General features: G+C 43.9%; 1 protein-coding gene across 2 annotated transcripts in view; it reads right to left on the bottom strand.

Annotated features, from left to right (window-relative positions):
* The window catches only part of CUL3 (cullin 3), an 85,572-nt gene that overhangs the window by 29,278 nt on the left and 38,198 nt on the right, over positions 1-18,096 (bottom strand). For both annotated transcript variants that reach the window (XM_056564888.1, XM_056564887.1), the window contains exon 3: positions 2,091-2,204. In XM_056564888.1, the coding sequence (XP_056420863.1) occupies positions 2,091-2,204 (114 nt within the window). The remainder of the gene's footprint in view (positions 1-2,090; positions 2,205-18,096) is intronic.

Here is an 18,096-nt window from a genome sequence, read left to right as displayed (position 1 = left end):
AACTAAGCAAGTCCCTTGCTGAATCAGGGCATCTCTGAGGCTAGCAAATAGCTGAGCTGTAGCATGAGGCATCAACCCATGGCAACTAGGAAGAGAATAACAGCAAAGTTTGGGACAGCCATGTCAGAGAAGCAGCAGGAAGCAAGTCCAGCTTTTTTGTTTAAACATAGAATGTGTCGGCAGATAAGAGCCATTTGGACCATCTAGTCTGCCCAATAATCTGAATCCTATCAATAGTGCCTGGCCCTATCTTATATGAAGGATAGCCTTATGCTTATCCCATGCATGTCTGAACTCCTTCACTGTATTTGCATAGACCACTTCTGCAGGAAGGCTATTCCATGCATCCACTACTCTCTCAGTAAAGTAATACTTCCTGATATTACTGCATAAACCTTTGCCCCTCTAATTTAAAACTATGTCCTCTTGTGATAGTTTTTCTTCTTTTAAATATGCTCTTCTCCTTTACTGTGTTGATTCCCTTTATGTATTTAAAAGTCTCTATCATATCCCCTCTGTCTCTTCTTTCTTCCAAGCTATACATGTTAAGGTCCTTTAACCTTTCCCGGTAAGTTTTATCCTGCAATCCATGTACTAGTTTAGTAGCTCTTCTCTGAACTCTCTCTAGAGTATCTATATCCTTTTGGAGATACAGCCTCAAGTACTGCGCACAATACTCCAAGTGAGGTCTCACCAGTGTTCTGTATAGCAGCATGAGCACTTCTCTCTTTCTACTGCCTATACCTCTCCCTATACATCCAAGCATTCTGCCAGTGTTTCCTGCTGCTCTATTACATTGTCTTCCTACCTTTAAGTCTTCTGAAATAATTACTCCTAAATCCCTTTCCTCAGATACTGAGGTCAGGACTGTGTCACATATTTTATATTCTGCCTGAGGGTTTTTACGCTCCAGGTGCATTATCTTGCACTTATCCACATTAAATTAAACCTATCCAGGTAGTCTGCATAAAAAATAAATAAATGAATAAATAAAACTGTTTAACGTCAGAGTACCCCTTAAAGCGCACACTTCTGCCAGCTTATTTTTATGATCACTGGGGGGTCTGAACACACAGGCTGAGACAGATCAAAAGTTTTGGTAAACGACAGGGAAAGGTTCAGATTAACATAACTAGTATAAGAAATATACTATCAGCGTTTGCCATAGAGACAGACCCTTGACATCTTGCCATAAAGGGGGGAATCACCAAAGTTTCGAGCTGACTGGCCAAGAGATCACTTCACTAGCTGTGTCTTCAGGAGACTACTTCAGGCATGCTACAACTAAAATACGGGATTTCTTGTTTATATATGTGGGAGTCCTTTATAGCACATCAACATATGCACAGCTTTTATATGGAAGCATACAATATAATTGTAGTTTTTTCCCATACACACAAGTACTGTCACAAATGTGATGCCCAAAGCAGAGTCCCTGTTGGCATATAATAGTACTAGTAACCTTAGAGACACTTGTTCGTGGAAAAGAAGCATTGTATACGGCTATATACACGTGGCTTGTCTAGGAAGCAGCAGATTTCCTTTTGTTTGTTAAATCTTAATTCCCCCCCCAAGTACTTTATGAATTCCATTTATCTCATGTATTGGCAGACATCTTATTACTGATGCCTCTGTAAAGATTGGACAAATGGGAAAATTTGCTCTTGCCGTGCTCCATAGTGCTCATAAGAAGCCATGTGACCTTGTTCCTTCTTCTGCATCCTCTTCCTAGACCGTATATGGTTATAGAGGGTCCTGAGAAGGCGCCTCATGCTAAGCCATGTTATAGACTAGTTCACAAGAGGACCTGGCATGTTATATGAGCACTACAGTCATGTATGATCAGGAAAGAAAGTTACTGAAGACTGACTGGCTTCATCCAGGCAGTCCCATGGACAGATAAATTAAGGTCCCGGAATTATTGTTTAATATCCGAAGAGATGTTATTCACATTTGCTTAGATACAGCAAGTTGCATCTTCCCTAATGATAATATATTAAAATATTATGTGATAACCGGTTATATTACAAGCACATCTCCCAATTTCCTTTCAGTTATATTGATGTTCCTTCTGATTTGGAGTCACTTACCATGTACATGAGAATATCTCTAATCATTACCATGGCAGTCTGGTGATCATTCCAAGCCTGGTTAAGTGTCTGGAGGAAGTTGTTATTTAAAGAATTTAAGACATCATCTCGAACCTACAAGAAGAAAACACATTATAAAATGTAGCTCAATGAAAAATCCCACAAGGTATCTGTACATTTTTCACTTTAGCATTTACATGCAGATTCCAATGTAAACTAAATCTGCGTAGGATACTGAACGTGTAGACAGACCCTAAAAATGGAAGTTTTCATGTCCATAGGCAGTGTAAGGGCATCAGAATGTTATATATGGCAGAGCAGAGAGGCTATGCTTGGGAAGGCTCATACATATATATGATAATAATAATAATTTATTTATAATAATAATCATTTATATAGCGCCTACAGATTCCGTAGCGCTTACAATTATGGGGTACAAACAAAGACAAGTATCAGACATAATATTACACAATAACTATTCAAACAAGAGGTGTGGGGATAATGTTGAGGATATGTTTAGGCCAATTAAAGAATGTTATAGGCCTGTCTGAAGAGATGTACACATACACACACACAATTGTGCTCATAAGTTTACATACCCTTGCAGAATTTATGATTTCTTAACCATTGTTCAAATAATATGAATGATAATACAAAAACTGTTTCCACTTATGGTTAGTGGTTGGCTGAAGCCATTTATTGTGTAACAACTCTTTACTCTTGTGTTTACTCTTTTTAAAGGATAATCACAACACAAACTACCCAATTGACGATGACCAAAAGTTTACACACCCCAGTTCTTAATACAATGTATTGCCCCCTTAAACATCAATGACAGCTTGAAGTCTTTTGTGGTAGTTGTAGATGAGGCTCTTTATCTTAAATGTCTTATCAAAAAAATGATAAAAGGGGGGAGGTACCTTAAACTTAACTTTTATTCCACCAGATAAATCACCAAAAATAATCCAGTGCTCAAATGCACACAACCAAATAATAATTAAATGGCCGTCATAAAACCAATGATGAAGCATAGTTACACAACCCTAGAGATATCCAACAATAGCCAAATTCCAACATGTTTCTGCCAATATTAACTGGCTTCCTCAGGGGATATCTAGTTTGGATAATCCAAGGAAATTCTAATGTTTACATATGCAATCATGTATGCCAATGGATACGTGGCAAGCTACTGACTCAACTGAATTGCTATGATACTTATATGTATGCCAAAGGCTATACAGCAACTCATAGGTTAAACAGAATTGCAGCAATACTCATACATTTAGTCAGAAATCGGGTACATGTGGTCAGAAACAAGGTACACTTGGGGTATGGCAGCCCCTATCAGTAACCCTCATACAGCAGTAGCGATGTCCTCCAGTACCTACAATAAAGAACATAAAAGAAAGGAGGGCTATGAATAACACATCTCCAGATCCCTTCCTACAAATATAGTGCAACTTGTCACACTCACGGCCATAGGAGATCCAACACCTGTAAAAGAAAATGCCCCATCACTTTCATTGTTCCAAGGTACCTAAGGAAGAAAAGATCATGGTACAAAATGCCACTTGTCAGCTTACTCACGATTACACTGCCGGTCAGATTCTCCACGGTGGAGCGCATACCCGCAGTGGCGGGGAGCTGTGTGTTAACTACAGCTACTCAGCGCTCTCACTCTTGGAGCCGGCATCTGACATCATATCCTGTCGCCAGCCAACTACGTCAGCATTGAATTCACTGTAAGTAGTGCTAAAGTTCCGTCCGGATTCATGTGCAAATTATGTGCATCATATGATTTAGGCTCTAAGTTTCAAATCTTGTACACCGTTTCAAAACTTATACATGATGGTAAGTATGGCAGAGACTAATACGTTTTTCCCATATAGAGAAAACTCAAACAACCATTGTTATTATCAATCAGATGATTATTCTAAATAGCATAAATGTTATAACATCTGATAACTCATCCTGGACAAACTAATGATATAACTTGGAGACATATATGGTGGCACTGGTCAGTAACTCTAGGCATCCAACCACAACTAAAGGGATGCTAAATTTTCAGTTAAGATAGGAATCGATAAAAAAAATGCCACCCATATATATGTCTTCCACAGCATAATTGAGTATAATATCATACTCACCCGCCGACCAAGAGCCCCACGGATGCACACAAACACACCAAAACTACAACCCCCAGCATGTTGCACCATAACCTAAACTGTAGAACTATAAAGTGTAACATGCTGGGAGTTGTAGTTTTGGTTCGGGTCAGCTGCAGAGCCATAGGCTGTATTAGGGCATGCTGGGTGTTGTAGTTACTAACAGCAATTCCCAGTATTCCTTGACACATCCTATGGTCTGCAGCTGACACGAACCAAAACTACAACTCCCCCCCAGTAACACAGCGGCGTTCAGTGTTTTCCAATCAAGACTCCATATACAAGTCAATATGAAGACTGAAGAATAGCGATTAAAATATTTTAAGAAGTGCGTATATATGTGAATAAGCCCCTTTCCTAATAAAAGTTCCGATAAAAACTACAGATCATGTCACACAAGATTACCCTCATCCCTGTATATGGAAAAATTGTAGATGGGGGGGGCAATCTTCTGGGCTTGCCTCGGGTGTAAAAGGAGTTAGCCACAGCTCTCCCGCCACTAATAGCCTGGCATGCTGCGATCGCTGTGGCCGCTATTAAACCATTAGATGACCGCTGTTAAAGTTGACAGCAGTGTCTAAAGGATCTTTTATCCATCCCTGGTGGTCTAGCGGGGGGGGGGGGGGGGGGGGGGGGGATCGTACTATTTTGGTTGGAATTATTTTATCTACCAGGACAAGTGGATTTTCTTGAGGAACAAGTAGATTGTGTTCCGCTTTAGTCCCTCGGACAAGTAGTTTTTTTTTTTTTTTTTTTTTTTTTTTTTTTTTATTTCCACATCCCTGCTTCCTCCAGTTCATCGTATTGGTGAGTCACATCACTGATATACAATATACTAATATCTACAACTGTAGACATGGGGAATAGGGGCATTACATTAGAGAAAGCAGGAGACATTAAGTTGATCATTAAGTCCTCTAGGGGACATCATTCCCATTTCATGTATCCATCGACATTCTTTTTGTAACAATAACCGCAAAATCCCCACCTCTCACTGATGGATATAATCTTTCTAAGCCAAAAAAATCTAACCTCTCTCACATTCCCAGCAAGGGATCCTTTCCAACCAGGTTCAACCTGCTGAATTATCTGATGTCAGATGGCTATGGTTAAGTATGTCTCCAATGTTGCGTCCTCTCCTAAAGGTGATCTGTGGAAAGTCAGAGACTGTGTCATTGATATCTTGATCCATTTTTAAGATACTCCAATACTTGTTAAGTATCTCCCTCATGGCTGATGAACCCTGATCAAATGTTGCTATAATCTGGTCACATCTTCTCCCATCACATTTTCCCCGTCACATTCTCTCTCTACCCCCCGCCACCGGCACATTCTTCCCCATATCCCATCTCCCCAGGCACATTATCCCCCCTCCTGTCACATGGCCGCTCCAGAAGTTTCACTGACAGATCGACTTAGCCTTGTGTTTTGGATCATTGTCATTTTGGAATGTCCAAGTACATCCCATGCGCAGCTTCCTAGAGGAGTGCAATTTGTCGATACAGTAGAGAGACAAGCCTCAAACCTTCTGGCACAAGGTCAATTGGAGTGATGAGACTAAAATTGAACTGTTTGGATACAATCGTAAAAGCGACATTTGGAGAGGAGTCAATAAGGCCTATGATGAAAGGGACACAATTCCTACTGTGAAACATGTTGGTGGATCTCTGATGGTTTGGGGAAATTTGATCAGAATTGATGGGAATATGAATGCAATATGAATTCGGTCAGAATTGATGGCAATATGAAAACAAATCAAATAGGGGCTCAGTAGTGTGGGTGGCCTCCACATGCCTGTATGACCTCCCTACAACGCCTGGGCATGCTCCTGATGAGGTGGCGGATGGTCTCCTGAGGGATGTCCTCCAAGACCTGGACTAAAGCATCCGCCAACTCCTGGACAGTGTGTGGTGCAATGTGGTGTTAGTGGATGGAGCTAGACATAATGTCCGCAATGTGCTCAATTGGATTAAGGTCTGGGGAACAGGTGGGCCAGTCCATAGCATCAATGCCTTCCTCTTGCAGGAACTGCTGACACACTCCAGCCACATGAGGTCTAGCATTGTCTTGAATTCGGAGGAAACCAGGGCCAACCGCACCAGCATATGGTCTCACAAAGGGTCTGAGGATCTCACCTCGGTACTTAATGGCAGTCAGGCTACCTCTGGCAAGCAGATGGAGGGCTGTGCGCCCCCCCCCCCCCCCCCAAAGAAATGCCACCCCACACCATTACTGACCCACCGGTAATGCTAGAGGATGTTGCAGCCAGCAGAACATTCTCCATGGCGTCTCCAGACTGTCATGTCTGTCACATGTGCTCAGTGTGAACCTGCTTTCATTTATGAAGAGCACAGGGTGCCAATGGCGAATTTGCCAATCTTGGTGTTCTCTGACAAATGCCAAACGTCCTGCATGGTGTTTGGCTGTAAGCACAACCCCCACCTTTGGACGTCGGGCCCTCTTACCACCCTTATGGAGTCTGTTTCTGACCGTTTGAGTGGAGACATGCACATTTGTGGCCTGCTGGAGGTCATTTTGAAGGGCTCTGGCAATGCTCCTCCTTGCACAAAGACTTCTGGAGGTGATGGGATTCAGCGGCGCTGGTCAGGAGTAGACACTTCATGACGTGTCTACTCCTGACCAGCGCCGCTGAATCCCATCACCTCCAGAAGTCTTGTTGCTGCCATTATATTGCTTGGATGGGAAGGCTGCACGCCAGATCTTGTTCCTCACCCACGCTGACCATTGTTGTGTGTGAGTCCACACAACCACATCTCGTAAGGGCATTCCCTATTTTATCCTCTGGACCCTGTACCTGCGGTATTACGCTATGGAGCGCTCTTCCTTGTCTTTCTAGTTCCTCCTTGCACAAAGGCGGATTTAGCGGTGCTGCTGCTGGGTTGTTACCCTCCTACGGCCTCCTCCACGTCTCCTGGAAGTGCAGCCATGCATTGGACACAACGCTGACAGACACAGCAAACCTCCTTGCCACAGCTCGCATTGATGTGCCATCCTTGATGAGCTGCACTACCTGAGCCACTTGTGTGAAAGCACCCCCAGCATTCAAAAGTGACCAAAACATCAGCCAGGAAGTATAGGAACTGAGAAGTGGTCTGTGGTCAACACCTGTAGAACCACTCCTTTATTTGGGGGGTGTCTTGCTAATTGCCTATAATTTCCACCTGTTGTCTGTTCCATTTGCACAACAGCATGTGAAATTGATTGTCAATCAGTGTTGCTTCCAGAGTGGACAGTGTGATTTCACAGAAGTGTGATTGACTTGGAGTTGCATTGTGTTGTATTAGTGTCCCCTTAATTTTTTTGAGCAGTGTATAAAGCTAGGGAACCACCAATATCTAAAGATTTCCTTTTCAAAAAGTAGAGTTCAAAGTTTCTTCTGGGCTCTTCCTTAGCTGCAATTGGCTTTTCCAATAATGAGGACACATGTTTCAAGCAGCAGAAGTCAGAGAAGGCTGGATATTGGCAATAATAGCTCTTGACATCTCACACTATCAAGTGAAAGATATTACAGTGAGTAGATGAACACAATTACTGCAACATAGGCTGGGTTCATATGTAGTAGTATTCTGTATGGCCAGTTATAGTGTGGCAAACACTGTACACATCTTAGGGTGCGTTCACACGGCCGTCTGTCCCTGTTTTTTTATCCTCGCTTGGTTTCCTTTTTTGCAAGCTGTAAACGGATTAAAAACGGGTTTAAAAAAATCCTATTCATGTCAATGGGATTTTTTTTACAATCCGTTTGCATCCGTCTGCACTCATTTCCTTTTTTTTTACACCAGAAAAATGGCACATGCAGTATTTTTTCTTCTGTCAAAAAAAACGGATACAGTAAATTTAACATTGAAGTCTATGGAAAATGGATGGGCCTTTAATGTCATCAGTTTGCATCAGTTTTTTCAATCCGTTTTTACTTTTGAGCATGCTCAGAACAAAAAAATTATAATTTTTTTGGGGTTTATTAACTGAACAAAAACGGATCCAAAATGGATAAAATCTGTTCGCATCTGTTATTGTCCGTTTTTTTTAAGTCAGTTTTAAATTTTCATGGGAGAAAAACGGAACGGGTCTAGACGGCCGTGTGAACGCAACCTTAGGCTACATTTATACGGCCGTTGTCTTCAGTCACTGCCTCCTAAACAGAGCATACTAGTAAAGGATGCAAAATGATGCAAAAGGTCCGTTAGTATGAAAAGTTATCCACCTACAGACTCCCGCAGCTGGGACTACTACTACTCCCATCATGGAACAGACTTTTTTCCATAACGGCATAAGTAGTTCCTGGCTGCGGGAGGCTACATTAATGCTTGTACTACTACCTTCATTATGGAACAGAGTCTGTTCCATGTTGGGGGTAGTAGTACAGGGGCTGAGGGATTGATATGTGCTGGCCAACTTATCCTTGTTTGTGTTATACATATGGGGGAGTGGCTGCCTCCACGTTGGCTCTTGCACCCCACCCGCCTCTATTAGGTGTTGGCCGTCTCAGACCTTGCAAGCCTGTTAAACTGATTACACAGAGGCATATTCACAGTGTAGGGTCCATCACAATGAAGTCACCTTATCGTGGTGGGATGGTCCAAACTATTTGGCCGCTAAATTGTGAGCTAAGTACCTTTTTTTTTGCATTTTTTGAATTGTAGCAATATAGTATTTCATGTTTTATCTGTATCTTTGGGCTAGCATATATATCTGTATCTTTGGGCTAGCATATATATCTGTATCTTTGTGCTAGCGTGTGTGTATATCTCTCATATTATATATATATATATATATATACACACACACACACACACACATATATATATATATACACACACACACACACACATATATAATACAGCAGCACACTGCTAGCACAAAGATCTAGATGAAATATGAAATGCTATATTGCTATAATGAAAAATTGAGGTACTACGCTTACCATTTGGCCAAATATTGTGTACCATCCCACCACGATAAGTTGACCTCATTGGGATGGACCCTACACTGTGAATGTGCCCCTAAGTAGTCAATTACCAGGCTTGTAAGGTCTGGGACATCCAGCAAGTTATAAAATGGGTGGGGTTCAGCCGTGACTTCAATGCTCTGGCCCTGTATCGCCGGTCATTATGCACAGAGCGAGTTTGCACTGTGCAGTGATGACAGCGGGGTGCTGCAGCCAAGATCACAGGGGTTTGGTTCCCCCGTTCTGCCCACCCACAGTAGTCAGGGCCGAATGGGGGAACTGTCCTGTGACTGGTGCCGGAGGGTCACTTACCATCATCGACGATCGGTGACAGCAGGCAGCGATGACGTGCAGCTGGCTCCCCGGTGCAAACTACGGAAGCCGGTGAGTTGCCTAGCAGTGGTCTCTAAACTGTAGCCTCCAGATGTTGCAAAACTACAACTCCCAGCATGCCCAAACAGATTGTTACCCGAACTGTTTCATTTTCACAAGGGAAAATAGGAAAAAAGTCCCCAAAATTTGTAACCCCATTTCTTCTGAGTAAGAACATACCCCATATGTGGATGTAAAGTGCTCTGCGGGCGAACTACAATGCTCAGAAGAGAAGGAGCACCATTGGGCTTTTGGAGAGAGAATGTGTCTGGAATTGAAGGCCACGTGTGTTTACAAAGCCCCCATAGTGCCAGAACAATGGACCCCCCCCCACATGTGACCCCATTTTGGAAACTACGCCCCTCATGTAATGTAATAAGGGGTACAATGAGCATTTACGCCCCACAGGTGTCTGACAGATTTTTGGAACAGTGGTCCATGAAAATGAAAAGTTTAATTTTTCATTTGCACAGCCCACTGTTCTAAAGATCTGTCAAATGCCAGTGGGGTGTAAATGCCCACTGCACCCCTTATTAAATTCTGTGAGGGTTGTACTTTCAAAAATGGGGGTCACATGTGGGGGGGGGGGGGGGTCCACTGTTCTGGCACCACAGGGGGGGCTTTGTAAACGCACATGCCCCCTGACTTCCGTGCCAAACAAATTTGCTCTACATAAGTTTAATGGCGCTCCTTCTCTTCTGAGCATTGTAGTTCGCACGCAGAGCACTTTACTTTTTCCTTTTACCACTTCTTTATTTACACATCCGACTAACAAAAAGTCCTCAAACACGGCTATCCAGGCATGCTGGGAGTTGTAGTTTCGCAACAGCTGGAAGCACCCTGGTTGGGAAACTGATCTAAGGTCATGTCAGTTCTCTATTCATATTAGTGTGGATGAGAACAGAACAAAGACAACAAGGATCTTACCCGTATAGTCTGTGGGAATGAGCCTAAAGCTATGGCAAATACATTCACTTACAGCTAAACTTAAATAACCTGTGTTTTCACCAATTTCACAACATTTGGCCCAGATTTATCAATCTACCTGAAGCCAAATCTGTCTGGTTTTGCCCATAACGGAACAGAGCTCTGTTTTCATTTTACCAGAGCAATTTGAGGACATAGATGCTGTGCTGTCATTGGTTGCTATGGGCAAAGCCAGACCGATTTTGTCTGTTAGATTGATAGATTTGGGCCATTATAAGAGATGCTACTGAACACTTAACGGAATCCTGTCATTAAAAGCAGGGATGTGGAAATAAAAAATTAAACATTACTTGTCCAAGGGACAAAAACGGGAGCACAATTTACACGTCCCTCACGACAATCCACTTCCACTCCTGGTACACAAAATAATTTCAAATAATATAGTAAGTAAGTTATTTATTAATAGAAAAAGTGTAATGGATGGTGGGGAAGAAGGAAGGTGTTCCTAAACGGCGTAGGGGTGGGCCTTCCTGGGTGCTCCTGATTTGCCTTTCTGATATGGGTATTGTTCTCACATTCCATGAGAAAAAAAGCAATACGATCCAGCTTTTGAGCCATTTAAAATTCCATGATACAGGACGATGCACATCACCTAACTGGGACCACACTACTGAAGCTGGACGCATTTCGGGTGCATGCGCATTCTTGACCACCGATAGTTCTCATGTATAGCTTGTATTACCATTGATGCTGCGGCACTTGCACTTTATTATATGTATGCTATATGCATGGGTCATATCTGGCCCAGAATGTGTATACCTCTAGTGCAGTGTTTCCCAACCAGAGTGCCTCCAGATGTTGCAAAACTACAACTCCCAGCATGCCTGGACAGCCTTTTGCTGTCCAGGCATGCTCGGAGTTGTAGTTTTGCAACACCTGGAGGCACCATGGTTGGGAAACACTGCTCTAGTGCGAGACCCTGTATAGAGCTGTAAGGGTATGTAAGGGTAATTTGAGCGGAATTATAGCAGCAGAAATCCTTCGTCTGTAAGACCACACAGCCCTGCACAGTCACCACTGACAGCCAAGCAGTGCGCTCAGAATTCCACGCAAAGTACGAACAGGTTCATTGTTTGCGCAGATCAATTTCAGTGGTGTAAATCTCAGCCGCTGACATTCCGCAGTGTTAACGGGTCCGCAAAAGACCCATTGACACCAATGTTAGGGGTTCACACTGCGGCTCAATTCCTCAGTGTGAACATACCCTAACTAGCCATTACCACCACCTGAGCTCCAGAGATGTTTGTATAACAGTTGCTGCTATCTCTTCATGTATTTTACCTGTATGTTCTTTATTCTGTATTTAATTGGTTCTGTGACGACATGCTTTTTATAGGTCCATACTTAATAAAGTTGCTTATAGCAGATAACTAATGTGTCCATTCCATTTATAGCTGTAGAGCAGTGTTTTTCAAATAGTGTGTCTACAGCTGTTGAAAAACTACAACTACCAGCATGTTGGGAGTTGTAGTTTTAGCAACAGCTGGAGAATTATTGTGCATTTTAACATCCGCAGGCTGTTCTCTTTGCCAGAAGCCGGGCTAAATGCCTTAAAAATTCACCTGCCCAGCGTATTGGGCGATAAGATTTCCATACCCCTGTAAATGTGCAGTCTAATCTGCAGGCATCACGTTCTACAGCAGGAGTAAACTGGTATATAGCTTACGTTATGGAAAACACTGCACATTCTGAGTAGTCAAGTAGGCGGCCCTTCTCAATATTTGACAGCTCTCAATGAGGGACATTTATCAATGTTTGCTTATGTATTTTTTTCCTTACTTTTTTTTGCTTATGTGTGACTTTATTTATCACCTGGTTTCAGCCTGTTGATAATTTTCTTTCACATAAGCAATTTTTCCTTTTTTACTTTGGTAGTAGCTTTTTCTGCTCCATGTTTGAGCTGGACTAAATTTAATCAATTTTTAACCCTGTTGCGACTTTTTTTTTTCACAGATGCGACTGTCGCAGTTAATACCTGACTACCCGTAGTCAATTTTAAAATTATTACTACGTAGTAAATTTTTGGAAAACTTGCTTTTCTCGCTTTCCAGTCAAATTGTTGCACGAAAAATCGCGTAGTCGCAGTTGCGACAATTTTGCGACAATTATAGTAAAGAAAACCTGACTAAACCTGTTGATAAATGTCCATATATATGCCCAAATACACAGATTGGTGTCAATCACTGAGCAGGAAAGACCACTTAAAATGTATGGTACAAATGTACAGTATAGCATAATAATGCATCTTTATAACTTTCTATTAGCCAAACATGCCACAGAGTAGAGCAGCGCTGCATCGGGATTGGGATCCAGCGGGACCCAGTTAAGAAAAAACTTGCAGGCGGGTAATAAGGTTGTTGCGGGCGGGAGCAGACAGTCCCACAAACCTCTAAAATGACACTGGGGGCTGATAAAATGGCACAGGGGGAGGGGGGTGTTAAATAGGTTAAACAGAGGTTTAGCATTGTTTTTCTGATGGCTTTTTTTTTTTTTTTGTTTGTTTTTTTTAAGGGCAAGTTCACACTTATGTTAACACTTAAATGGAAGGTGGGGAAAGTGCAAGGCTTAAGGATGGCCCACAGATGGTCTGGAGACCTGCTTGGCCAGTCCATCACTTTTACCTTTAAGCAAGGCAGTGGTCGTCTTAGAGGCAGTGGTCATTGGAAACTGCCTTGTGTCCAGCCACACAGAGCATGTGCACTTAACTTCTTTGGTCGGCCATGGTGAGGCCTATGCTGTGTGGAACCTGTCCTGTGAAACTGCTGTATGGTCTTGCCCACCATGCTACAACTCAGTTTCAGGGTCTTAGCAATCTTCTAATAGCATAGGCCATCTTCATGTAGAACAACAATTCTTTTCTTTAAGATTCTCAAAGATTACTAATGTCATATGGTGCCATGTTTAACTTCCAGTGACCAGTAGAGAGTGTGAAAGCGATAACACCAAAGTTAAAACACCTGCTCCCTATTCACACCTGATACCTTGTAACAGTAACAAGTCATATGACACCAGGGAGGGAAAATGGGCCCAATTTGGACATTTCCACTTAGGGGTGTACTCACTTTTGTTGCAAAGGTTTAGACATTAAAGGAGAAATCCAATGGTGAAAAACGTAAGGATAGGGGGATACGTTTCAGATTGCGGGGGGGGGGGGGGGGGGGGGGGGGGGGTCCGACCGCTGGGGCCCCTCGCGATCTCCTGTACTGGGCCCCGACAGTGTGCGGGAAGGGGACGTGTTGACTACCGCACAAAGCGGCGGCTGACACACACCCTCAATATAACTATGGCAGAGCCAGAGCGCTGCCTTCGGCAATCTTCCGGCTCTGCCATAGATTTGTATTGAGGGGGCATTTCAGTCGCCGCTTAGCGTGTGTTGACCACCGCACGATCTGGCCAGCTATCCGGGGCCCCGTACACAAGATGGCGGGGGCCCCCAGTGGTCAGACCACCCCGCAATCTGAAACTTATCCCCTATCCTTAGTTTTTCACCACTGGACTACCCCTTTAAGGTCTGTGTGTTGAGTTATTTGGAGGTATAGCACAAGAAAAAAAAGCTGGCAACCATAAGTAATGCACACCAACACATATGCATGTAATTATAGGTAAATTTTTATTGCCAAAAAAAGAAAGGGGGAAGACAACCACCATTATAAGTACACAGAGCATAGGAATGTAATCCTACCTCAACCCCCTAACTCACGCTCAATAGGGTAAAAGGTGAAAACTGTCCCATATACACATAAGTGAAAAAGACGCCAGGACCTGTAATAGTAGCATGAACATTAATGACCAGTAATAGCTCCAAAGCAAGTATAAAGTGTACAGTGCAGTGACAAAATGTCAATTATGTATAAATATGTCCTACCAAGTTTATCAATAAATATGTGCACTTAGTCAAAATATGACCACATACAAAATTACACCACTATATACCCTATGCAAATGACAATAAAAACGTGTATTCAATCCAACAATAGACAAATGCCCTAAGAATAAACAACAATATGTAAACTCAAGGACTCTGGAATAGATAGTATGAAGGAATATAAAATAAAGGACAGTTTCACCAAAGGATAGGGGGACAGCTTGCCCCCACGCGCTACGGTGGCTTCCTCAGGATCCTTCTCTACCAGTGACTCTCCCAGTTTAATCCCCCTAAGACATACAATACTTGCAGGTTTTTAGGACCCAGATGCATAACTTTACATTTATCCACATTGAACCTGAACCAAGTGGATACACTAAGGCCCACATTTACCAAACTGTGTGAGAGGAAAAAGAAGCAACAGCAACCAATCACAGCTCAGCTAAGGAGCTCTGGTAAAGTGAAACCTGAGCTGTTATTGGTTGCGGTGGGAAAACCCCTCCCTCTCGCACAGTTTTATAAATCTGGGCCTTAGTCTATCCAAGTCATCTTGTAACTTCTGCACATCCTCTATAGACTGTTCCGTGCAAAGATAGAAACAGAGCTGTTAATGCCATCCTCTATATCATTACTAAATAAATTAAACAAGAGCGAACCCAGCACTGAAACTTGGGGTACACCACTAATAACCAGGGACTAATCAGAGTACAAATCGTTGACCACCACTCTCTGGGTACAGTCCTTAACCCCTTAAGGACACATGACGTTCTCATACGTCTCCATTTCCGAGTCCTTAAGAACACATGACGTATGAGAACGTCATGTGTTTTACCGGCCCCCCACAACCATCTGGAGCGGAGCCGGTGCCCGATGCCTGCTGAAATCGTTCAGCAGGCATCGGGGCATATCGCCCAGGGGGGTCATTATGACCCCCCATGTCGGCGATGGCCGCAGATCGCTGGACAATTCAGTCCAGCGATCTGCGGCGGATTTCGGGTCAATCGGGTCTCCAGTGACCCGGAGACCCGGAATTATTGGCTGATCGGGGCCGTCAGAGACGGCCCCGAACAGCCAGAGCCAGCAGGGGTGAGGTGGCACTGGTGCCACCTCACGATCGCCCTGATTCGTCGGCCGGATTACCGGCCGACCAATCAGGGCGCCTGCTGCGGGTGTCACTCCCGCAACCCGCTCCGCCCCTCTTCAGGAGGACGTGAGCGGGTGCGGGACGTGCACCCCGGGTGCTAGGGACCCCGATCCTCGGCGTCCCTGTTGGGATCGGGGCCCCAGGAGCAGCAGCGGCGGCGACAACGACGACGAGGGACTGACCTGTGCGGAGAGGATCGTTGGAGGCGAGTGACAGCCTCCTGCTGTTGCTTAGCAACAGCTCCCAGCATGCAAAAAAGGCATGCTGGGAGCTGTAGTTATGCAACAGCAGGAGGCAGACCACCACAACTCCCAGCATTCCCTTATGGGCATGCTGGGACTTGTAGTTTTGCAACAGCTGGAGGCGCATTCTTTCTATGGAAAAGTGTACCTTCAGCTGTTGTATAACTACAACTCCCAGCTTGCACAATCAGCTAAAGTGCATGCTGGGAGTTGTAGTGGTGCATCTGGTGGTTGCATAACTACAACTCCCAGCATGCCCGTTGGCTGTCGGTGACTGCTGAGAGTTGTAGTTTTGCAACAGCTGAAGGCACACTGAGTTAAGTAGCAAACCAGTGTGTCTCCAGCTGTTGCATAACTACAATCACCAGCATCCCCAGCCAAAGTAGTATGCCTCCAGCTGTTGCATAACTACAACACCCAGCATGCCCTTCCGCTGTCCGTACATGCTGGGGGTTGTAGCTTTTGCAACAGCTGAAGGCACACTGGTTGCAAAACACTGAGTTTGTTACCAAACTCGGTGTTGCACAACCAGTGTGCCTCCAGCTGTTGCAAAACTACAACTCCAGCATGCACTGATAGACCGTACATGCTGGGAGTTGTAGTTTTTGCAACAGCTGGATGTTCCCCCCCCCCCCAATGTGAATGTACAGGGTACACTCACATGGGCGGATGATTACAGTAAGTATCCGGCTGCAAGTTTGAGGTGCGGTAAAATTTCTGCCGCAGCTCAAACTGCCAGCGAGAAACTACTGTGAACCCCCGCCTGTGCGACTGTACCCTAAAAACACTACACTAACACACAATAAAATAAAAAGTAAAAAACACTACGTATACACATACCCCTACACAGCCCCCCTCCCAATAAAAATGAAAAAACGTCTGGTACGCCACTGTTTCCAAAACGGAGCCTCCAGCGGTTGCAAAACTACAACTCCCAGCATGCACTGATAGACCGTACATGCTGGGAGTTGTAGTTTTGCAACAGCTGGATGTCCCCCCCCCCCCCCCCCTCCAATGTGAACGTACAGGGTACACTCACATGGGCAGAGGATTACAGTAAGTATCCGGCTGCAAGTTTGAGCTGCGTCAAATTTTCTGCCGCAGCTCAAACTGCCAGCGAGAAACTACTGTGAACCCCCGCCGTGTGACTGTACCCTAAAAACACTACACTACACTACCACAAAAAAATAAAAAGTAAAAAACACTACATATACCCCTATACAACCCCCCTCCCCAATCCAATAAAAATGAAAAACGTCTGGTACGCCACTGTTTCCAAAACGGAGCCTCCAGCTGTTGCAAAACAACTACTCCCAGTATTGCCAGATAGCCGTTGACTGTCTAGGCATGCTGGGAGTTTTACAACAGCTGGAGGCACCCTGTTTGGGAATCACTGGCGTAGAATACCCCTATGTCCACCCCTATGCAAGTCCCTAATTTAGGCCTCAAATGCGCATGGCGCTCTCACTTTGGAGCCCTGTCGTATTTCAAGGCAACAGTTTAGGGCCACATATGGGGTATCGCCGTACTCGGGAGAAATTGCCTAACAAATTTTGGGGGGTATTTTCTGCTATTACCCTTTTAAAAAATGTAAAATTTTTGGGAAAACAAGCATTTTAGGTTAAAATATTTTTTTTTTTTTACATATGCAAAAGTCGTGAAACACCTGTAGGGCATTAAGGTTCACGTTACCCCTTGTTACATTCCCCGAGGGGTCTAGTTTCCAAAATGGTATGCCATGTGTTTTTTTTTTTGCTGTTCTGGCACCATAGGGGCTTCCTAAATGCGGCATACCCCCAGAGCAAAATTTGCTTTCAAAAAGCCAAATGTGACTCCTTCTCTTCTGAGACCTGTAGTGCGCCAGCAGAGCACTTTTCACCCCCATGCGAGGTGTTTTCTGTATCGGGAGAAATTGGGCTTCAAATTTTGGGGGGTATTTTCTGCTATTACCCTTTTTAAAAATGTAAAATTTTTGGGAAAACAAGCATTTTAGGTTAAAATATTTTTTTTTTTTTACATATGCAAAAGTCGTGAAACACCTGTAGGGTATTAAGGTTCACTTTACCCCTTGTTACGTTCCCAGAGGGGTCTAGTTTCCAAAATGGTATGCCATGTGTTTTTTTTTTGCTGTCCTGGCACCATAGGGGCTTCCTAAATGCGGCATGTCCCCCAAAAACCATTTGTCGCTCCTTCCCTTCTGAGCCCTCTACTGCGCCCGCTGAACAATGATGCAAACAAAGTAGACATATTGTATATGTGAAC

The sequence above is a fragment of the Hyla sarda genome, chromosome 3 (genome assembly GCF_029499605.1).
Source record: "Hyla sarda isolate aHylSar1 chromosome 3, aHylSar1.hap1, whole genome shotgun sequence".
Taxonomy (NCBI): domain Eukaryota; kingdom Metazoa; phylum Chordata; class Amphibia; order Anura; family Hylidae; genus Hyla; species Hyla sarda.
Note: the sequence above shows the minus strand (reverse complement) of the source record. Positions and strands in the feature narration are given on the sequence as shown.